Genomic DNA, 9,129 nt, shown 5'->3' on the forward strand with positions numbered 1-9,129 from the left:
TTTAAACAGTGAAGATAGTGAAGCACGATTCAAAGTGTAGTACACCTTTCGTACTTTGAGCGGCGATAGCGGGATAACGGTGTGGAGCTTCGAGGATCGGTCTTCAGTTCCCGGACCAGAAAGGTGGGGCCTATGCAATGTCAAATTTCATCAAAATGGTGATACTGTCCCTTTAACTAGCACACACCCTAAGAAGCAAAATAAACGGTATTAACATATCGTCATGTTTTGTCATTCGCGCGCCATAATTGCATTCAACAGTCTTCTGCTGTCAAATGTTTTGCGTGTTATTTTCTTTCAATAATGGTATAATTTGAACTATCATTTATATCATTTTTCAACAGCATCATTATTTATAATTCAATTTGGCAGCTTTTGACATGAATACTACACAAACTTTGATAAAAAGAAGCAATATCTTTAACATGCTATAGTTCTTGATTAAAAACAATTTTACTGTTTACAAGTTTATTTGCAAACATTTTCTTATCGGAGGTGCCACTGGCGATGAAGCTTAGTGAAATCGGTTTTTACGTAGTTGGTAAAAATACTTATGAATTGTAAACTACAAACACTTGTAATTACAAGTTTTTAGTGAAACAGGCCTCATCTAAAGAAAATTCATGTAAAATAGTGCCTATGTTGCCAGGTAAACGTTACCATGCACACATATTTCAAAGAATTTGACTTTACAAGTGTTTTGAATTTAAATATGTTGATAGGCTGCTGTTATGCAAAATATCAATGGAGTTTTAACCCGCACCCCACTGGGGTCTGTGTACAACGCGCCCATGGCGGGGGGGGGGGGCTATTCATTCATCCTAACTCCGAAACTACTGGGCCGATTGTCAAAATTCAAACGATATCTGATAGCCCCGGAAAAACTGTCGAGCGAACCTTAATTTCATTGACCTCAAGGTCACCGATAACGTCACAGGTCAGGTCAAAGTAAAAAATATCGATGTTTGGCTTGTTCACCTTTTGGGCACTGGCTGCCGTCTTACAAATCAGATCAGGCTAATTTTGGGTTTACACACTCGTGAATATATGTTTTAGATACCCTTAGGGTACCAAACTTGTACTTTGATTTTCAGGTCAGGGTCAGGTCATCACAGGTCACGGAAATCTTATATCATAAGTCGGTCACGTGACACATGTTTTATGGTCCATTTAGGCCATAGATTTCGAATTCGGTGTCGGCTGTGTCATTTGAGGCCATTTTCATCTGAACCTAGCTGAGGTCAGGTCACTTTTAGGTTAAAAAAGGTCAATTTTAAAGTTACAATTTTTCAACAAAAAACATGTTTATCAGATGCAGTTGAGCTCAGGAACACGATGGTGCTATTTATATTGGTGTACGATGTCAAATTTGTACTGAAAAATTGATTTGAAAAATTTGAAATTGTGAAATTTTTGCTATAATGCGTATAACTTGGTCATTTTTGAAGATATCTGGCTAAAACTTGCTAGAGTAAGTAATAAACATGTGTTCTATCATATTTTTTCCGTTATTTTTGAAAAGTCTTTTTTAAAAGATAAAAATACAAATTTTAAATTTCAATCAATAAAATTTCCTAAAATTTCCAAAATTTTGAAAATCCGAGATAGCGGTTTGATAGCGCAGTCCATTTTGAGTCCCTTCATGCAATGAAATTCGATCTAGCTCAAAAACTGAGCTCTTGGAAGCGATTCCTGTGGTGTTTGTTTTGCGTCGAAATCGGCCTAACATGACGTCACTCTGACGTAATTTCGGACCGACCTATGATAGATACGAAGTTCAAATTTTGACACAAGGTGTCAAATTGATGCAGTCGAAGGTACTGAAGGTTTGGCGGCGATACGTCAAGCGGTTTAGAAGTTATTGCAGAAAAACGGGAGGAGGGCTATGAATAGCCCCGCCCCCCCCAATGGGGCGCGGGTTAAAACAAAAATAATTGTGGTGAATGTGAACTATGAGATAGTTATATCTGCTGATTCCAAACATCTTATTTCTTTTATCTTCAAAACTGTAGCCTTGACAGTCATTTCCGTCAAAGCTCCCACGTGACCATAGGCGTAGGAACCGGGGGGGTCCCCACTTTTCAGCCATTTTTAAAAGAAAAATATTTATTTTTGATTCAGATACAAAAAATAAGGCAGGAAATGACTCAGCAAGATGAGATGAGCACAAAACTGCAAAAAAAAACTCTTCGTAGGGAGGGGTATTGGGGCTCCCACAAAGTGACGTTGAAGTTTCGCTGCCCCCCCCCCCTCCACACTTTTCGTGAGGTTCCTACGCCCATGCACGTGACACACAGTCTGCTTCACAAAATGGCATCAGATATATCGCTCCCGTACGCCTGGGTTCAAAGCTCACAGTTGCCCTGCAGCTTGCGTCCCTGTCGCCCTACCTCCATCCATCCCTCCCACTGCGCCGGCCAGTAGCCCCGCAGTCAACCTCTGCCCACCTCTGACTCTCCCGCTCCTCGCCTGTCACAGAGAGCCTGTCGATGCTGGTGTCCCGACTCCCGATCATCAATGGCTAGACTCTACTGGAGGGTCCAGCACTGTCACTTTACTACGGCGTAGTACACACGTGCGTAGGTTTACAACTCTCTGTTCAGTGGCGGTCACAGAAATTGGACTCCGGGCTGCCCCGAATGGAGTGAATATTCCCGTTTTCGATTATAGCGAGCATTCTGTGGCAGGTGGAACTGTGATGCGTTAGAGAAAGTTGTCCAACTGAAACACAAATCTGTGCGATACTCGCTTTTGATGATATACCTCACCATTAATGATTGGTCTTAGGTTTCGTCCGATTACAGCATATGCGCTCATTACTTCAGCGGTGACCTGTACATGCTTGTAGTTTGTACCATAATTTGAGATTTAGATTTCACGAAATCTTCGAGCATGAATTTTGAGTTAATATTTGCAAAACGTTTTTAGAAGAAAAAGTTTGGTATTTTGAATGTTTTGAAGCACAGTTTTGAGAGACATTTTGAAGATAATAAGAGGTGTACGATAAATTAACCCTACTCTCACATTAGCCCAAAGATATAAAAATTCAAAAAGACAAAATACAGTTTCGGGAACTTCCGGCTTTGCGCCCGTTATGTATTACATAATATCAGGGACGCGGAAACTAGTTTGAAGTTGTGGGGGCAAGGATCATGGCTGTGGCGGAGACCGATTCCGGGGACAAAACCAAGGTAACCTAAATTAAATTTTCTCCTCGAATTTAGGCCACTTCATTTCGCAAAGTATCGAATAACGTAATCAAATAAATTTGAAGAAAAAAACGTAAAAAAAATTAAAATTACTGCGGACTTCATCTCAGAGCCGTCGAAGGGGGCATTCAAATGCATTAGCCCCTTAAAATTAAAAAACAAACTGCAGACCAGGGTTTTGGAGTCGGAGTCGGAGTCGGAGTCGCCCGGAGTCGTGGCAAGTAGCCAGGAGTCGGAGTCGGAGTCGGAGTCGGTCAAGCTGCCTCGACTCCGACTCCGGAAAATAACTAGAATCTGTGGTATCACTTTTCAGTTTTTACGGAGCGAGCGAAGCGAGCGGAGTCTTTCCTTAGGCCGCGTTCCCACTACGACCGTTCAACATCGTAAATTGCAAGAACGGGAGCAAACGGACGAGATCGTTGATATAGAGACTTTTCTAAAAAAGTTGAACACTTCCCTAGATCTGGTATACGGGGCAAGATGGGGAAACATCGGAAAAAGGCGAAAGGAGCTTCGTGGATGGTTCCTATATGCCTATGATACCTATGGTCTTGGATGATTTGTTGAGATCAAGCGTAGATGAGCTGTGGACTTGGTGTTTCCATGTGTATTTTCGTTTTCTGTGTCATATTTCGGCCAGCCGGGAGAGCAAATCACATTAAGGACACGTGATTTGTCAAGTTGACTGACATTGATTCAGCATGGATTCAACAAAACAAATAAGTTTGCATAGTCTCTTTCTCCATGAACTGTCCATGTTCTGTGATGTTTATCAGAGCGATATTTATTTAGTTTCTTTCCATCATTTTTCTATAGTTGAGACTTGAGAGCCGTTATTTACCAACATGAACAGAAAAGATGAGACTCTGTGCATGTTACTTCTTCTTGAGTGCGGCGAAGATGGGTCTGAGGGAGAGGATCGAGAGGAAGAAGGTGAAGAACATCAGCCGTGCGCGACAAGGAAAGTCTGGGTTCGAGAAGAGCTAAAGAAAAGGGCAGAGTTGGGAGTTTTCAACCAACTTTGCAGAAGAGAAATTAAACGAAGGACTCTTCCATGATGCTAATAGGATGACCCCTGGACGATTCGAGGAAATCCTGGCGGTAGTCGGCCACAGGCTACAGAAGCAGACAACATCATTCAGGGAGCCCATTTCTCCCGCAGAGAGACTGGCTCTAACTATCAGGTGAGACACACGGCGTACGTTTTTGGAATTGTACTTTGACATATCCATCTTTGGATGGAGTTTCAGGCCAGGTCAGGTCATTGTAATTTAATATGCACGCATGATATTCATGGCATGCAAGATTACCTCCTAATAGCTTAGTGATCTGATTGGATCTGACCTAGCCTTGACCCGAGGTTAACACCTTAGGTTGACCTCTCCCAATAAAAAAGTAAAACACTAGATTTAACATACACTACTTAACACGTATCGCATTAATTGAATTTTGCAAAAAAAAAACCGCTGACATGCTGCATATTTCTTTGATCCAGATATCTGGCTAGTGGTCAGAGCCAGCGAGACATCGGAAGGTCATTCCGCGTTGGACGTGCCACCACCAGCAAAATAATAAAGGAGGTATGTACTGCTTTGTGGGAGGAGCTGAGCCCGACCGAAATGAAAAAGCCAGCACAAGAAGACTGGAAGGCGATCGCCGAAGAGTTCGAAAGGAGGTGGAACTTTCCACACTACTTGGGTAGGTAAAGTCGTCTGCCTTCCATTCTTTTATTTATAACTATAGTTTCAACTGACAATAAATAATTATGAAAAACCTAGTATGTTTAGTTAACCACCAACACCCGGACCTCGCGCAATATAAAAAGTGAACCCTCTTCGTTTTCAGGAGCCGTCGATGGAAAACATATCCTTGTGCAGGCACCGAAGAAAAGTGGATCGCTCTTCTACAACTACAAAGGGACATTTTCAACCATCCTCCTCGCCGTAGCTGATGCCAACTACTGCTTCATATACGTTGATGTCGGCGAGTATGGAAGCTGCAACGACGGTTCAGTGCTGACCAAGTCAGCCTTGGGAAGAGGTCTGCAGGACAGCAGTCTCAACTTCCCGCCTTCACCAAATGACGGCCTAAACTATGTGCTGGTGGGAGATGAAGCATTTCCGTTGAAGACCTGCCTCATGCGGCCGTACCCAGGAAGAAACATGGCGGATGCCAATCGTCACACGAGGCAAGTATTTAACTATCGCCTCAGCCGTGGCAGGAGGGTCGTGGAGAATGCATTCGGCATCCTCGTGGTCAAGTGGCGAATTTTCCGCCAGCCGATCATCGCCGACGTGGGAACAGTAGACGTCATCGTCAAGGCGGCCACTGTGCTCCACAACTTCCTCAGACGACGAGACGGCGTCTCCAACGAGCTGCACTACATCAACCCGGGCGACGTGGACGTAGAGGATGGCGGTCATCTGCGAAGAGGCGCATGGCGGGCTCAGCACGAAGCAGCTGGCGCGTTCGGGCACGCTGGGCAGTTTGGCACAAACAACGCTTCGAGGGATGCCATGGAGCTGAGAGATCAGTTCGCAAGCTACTTCGTGTCAGCTGAAGGAGCAGTGCCTTGGCAGGATCGTGTGGTTCGCCGTGGTGAGCTGAGCGAGCACACCTAGGTCGTCACTCTGGCCCTAAAGGAATGCATCATTCGTAGGACTCATAGACAAACAGCGGGGTTGGTTATACTCAACTATCAGGCATTAGTTATGTTATGTGTAATTGCATAGTGCCCTAATGGCTGATATAAGACTTATTGAAGCCGTTGATGATATGGCATGGCTATTGGTTATGCACTCATTGCTTGGGTAGTTTGTGGACAGGAGTAGGTACATGGAAAGAATAGCTTGTGCATGACGTGCGAGTGAACGGTGGCTATATCTGCTAGCATGCGTCTTGCGTACCTACTGATTACCCTCGGTTTTTGCCTTTGTAAAAATGGATGTGTTTGTAGTACCATAACGTTATATTGGCAACAGCGTAGAATATATAGTGAATTGAACTGTTAAACATGTATTTAACAACACATAGAAATAAGAACACTATAACACGTATTTAACTTGATCGTTTCGCTTGAAATGATCGGTTCTTGAATGAATCGCATAGCTATCTGCCTCGAACATCTGGCACTGCCAGTTGCTCAAACAAGGTGAATGGAACTTAACACGCAAATGATAATTACCCACACAATTATACACTACGTGTCCCATTCCCGTTGTTTACTCACGGCAGTCAAACTCCTTCATCATTTGAAGGTTGACTGTCATGAAGTAGTATGCATCTTGTCTCCGAATCCGACGCATAACTATCGCCAGATGCCGGCAAAACATATCAAACTCGTCTTCCTCTTTTTGGTTGGACAAGTGGTTCACGAGGCGATTTTGCCAGTCAGTTTCATTAGTCGGACGGTGCTTGAAACGGCTGTTGCCACTGCTACATCTGGCGGCCCTGGGCGACTGCGCTGATCTCTTCGATCCTCGGTTTGGGCCGGCCACGGGCGAGGAAGCATGCCTAGGGGGTGACTGGGTGCAGCTTTCCTCACCAGGAGCCGACGGGCCGGCTACGGGCGAGGAAGCATGCCTAGGGGGTGACTGGGCGCAGCTTTTCTCACCAGGAGCCGACGGGCCGGCTACGGGCGAGGAAGCATGGCCAGGGGGTGACTGGGTGCAGCTTTTCTCACCAGGAGCCGACGGGCCGGCTACGGGCGAGGAAGCATGGCCAGGGGGTGCAGATTGGAAGACATTGGTGATTGCCGTGTTCTCGACCGCCCACATTATCGTGTTTACCGATGCCTCTGATAAAGACGCAACGTCTCCTATAGGCACTGAGGACGGCACCTGACTCAGCTGGGAGGCTGCTTGGCTCTGCTGCGAAGAGTTCTGAGCGTTGAAGCTGTCTCCAGCACTGCAATTAGAAGCATTAGATTATTATAGTGAAATGGTCGGCAGTGGACAAGTACACACACACACACACACACACATGACACACACACACACATATATATATATATATATATATATATATATATATATATATATATATATATATATATATATATATACGCAGCAAAACGGCTGGAGCCTGGAAGGTCCAATCCACCCCCCCCCACCCCCTCCCCATTTACGTTAGCGGCTGGCAAAACACCAAATACGGGCGAAGCTAAATCTGAAATATGTTTCTAATCGCAATATCTCAAGCTTCGTCATGCTTATAAAACGCGCCGTCAGGGGCGCGGGAACTACTTTCAAACTGGAAGGGGGCAAACCATAATAGAGGTCAACCTAAGGTACCCCCAAATCTAGTTTTCTCGCCGGTTTTAGGCCACTTATTTTTCATCCCTTGACTTTTTCAACAAAAAAGATAACATTTGCATAAAAAATACGATATTCTGTCACAAAGTTGTGGGGGCACCGCCCCCACGGCCCCACAGTTGTGGCGGCAAGCTGCCCCCACTGCCCCCCCCGTTCCCGTCCTATGCTCACCGTCTATATTGTCCAGTGTGCTTGTCCAGAAGCTGATGCATGAGAGGAAATAGCGCCCAATTTCTAGCCTTCTTCGACGCCTTGTCGGCGTCATCGCGGCTTCCACCACTTGGCACTCGAGTAGGCCGGTACCGGCGGTACTTGTCTCGTAGTTGCGACCAGCGATGGCTCACTACCTTCGCTGTGGAATAACACAAACCTATAAGGTGAAAGATAGAATATACGAGTGAATGACAATTTATTGTACGGTCAGAGGATCAAAACTGTTGTTGCAGCTTCGAATGACACCAACATAGGTTATAAGTCGACATTATTAGGTTATGTTATCAAATAAAATGGCATAATATCTGTGGGTGTTTAGTGCTAACCTTAAAACCAAGTCAAGTCTAATCTAAACTGGTCAAGTTCCAGAAGATATAGCTGGGCATCGAGCTATTAAGTAGGTACTTATGACTTACATTAGCTACGTTATTATCATTTCATCTTATAATTCTATACCATTATCAGGGATGTCTGGAGCGATGAAGGCTGCGATCTCTCTCCATGAATTTTCTTTTTTCTTAATATCCTTGTACGAAGCGTGCTGTTGGTTGTATAACCATTCATATTTTTTTTACCGTTTCAATCAACAGCTCTTCTGCTTCTTCTGTCCACCGCATCTGAAAACATGAAAAATACATTAAGTAGGTACCTACCTATTGCACAGTGTAGCATATTAGCGCATATAGCATTGTAATTAGAAATTATGCTTACAAATATTTGCATGATACGCAAGGAAAAGTATTAAGATTACCTTAATATGGCTGAAGTTTTGCCATAAGCTACAACAATGTGAAAGCTATACAACATTAGTTAAAACTATGCTTTCAAAATGAAGCTTGGCATCAACCTTAAAATACACCTACAACGTTATGCAAGCTTAGCACATGTAAAAGCCTAGCACAATAAATATATAAGCTTAAGTAAATGAAAAACAAGTATCTACTCACCATATATGCTTCCAAAAATCAATGAAAGTCTTGCATTCACTATTAAATATTGCAAGGAGCTCACGACAGAAACTTGCAAAAACGTTAGAAAGTTGAGCAATGTTCAACTTTTCAATGAACTCACCAACCAACCAAGATGGTTTAAAACCGTAAAAATGCTTCCATCCCAAAACACGCGCCACATACCCGGTTCCCACCACCACCGGCAGAGATCGTAAAAATGCATGCTGTGATTTTGCCGATCTTGCCGGTTTTCTCCCGTTATTTCACTTTACGATGTTGAACGGTCGTAGTGGGAACGCGGCTTTATATTAACGGAAATTTCTGAGTATGAGCGGCCGGCCGGCCGTGCGGACGCTTTTGCGAGGCTTATATCTCAGCAACCACTTGACCGATTTACATGCGGTAATTTTTCTAGGGTATATTCATTCCTTCTACCAACTATTG

General features: G+C 44.0%; 1 protein-coding gene and 1 long non-coding RNA gene across 2 annotated transcripts; one reads left to right on the forward strand and one right to left on the reverse strand.

Moving 5' to 3' along the window:
* Positions 1–4,828: 4,828 nt before the first annotated feature.
* LOC122380954 (protein ALP1-like) lies at positions 4,829–5,830 on the forward strand. Its single transcript, XM_043364603.1, has 2 exons — positions 4,829–4,907; positions 5,055–5,830. Exons 1-2 carry the CDS (start codon positions 4,829–4,831, stop codon positions 5,828–5,830), a joined length of 855 nt encoding a protein of 284 aa, XP_043220538.1.
* A 378-nt stretch (positions 5,831–6,208) lies between these two features.
* LOC122380965 lies at positions 6,209–8,815 on the reverse strand. Its single transcript, XR_006256434.1, has 4 exons — positions 8,683–8,815; positions 8,192–8,352; positions 7,694–7,874; positions 6,209–7,115 (listed from the first exon to the last, which is right to left on the reverse strand). It is a non-coding gene; the product is annotated as an uncharacterized LOC122380965 (long non-coding RNA).
* Positions 8,816–9,129: the final 314 nt, after the last annotated feature.

The sequence above is a fragment of the Amphibalanus amphitrite genome, unplaced genomic scaffold (genome assembly GCF_019059575.1).
Source record: "Amphibalanus amphitrite isolate SeventyFive unplaced genomic scaffold, NRLGWU_Aamphi_draft 000110F_arrow, whole genome shotgun sequence".
NCBI lineage: Eukaryota > Metazoa > Arthropoda > Thecostraca > Balanomorpha > Balanidae > Amphibalanus > Amphibalanus amphitrite.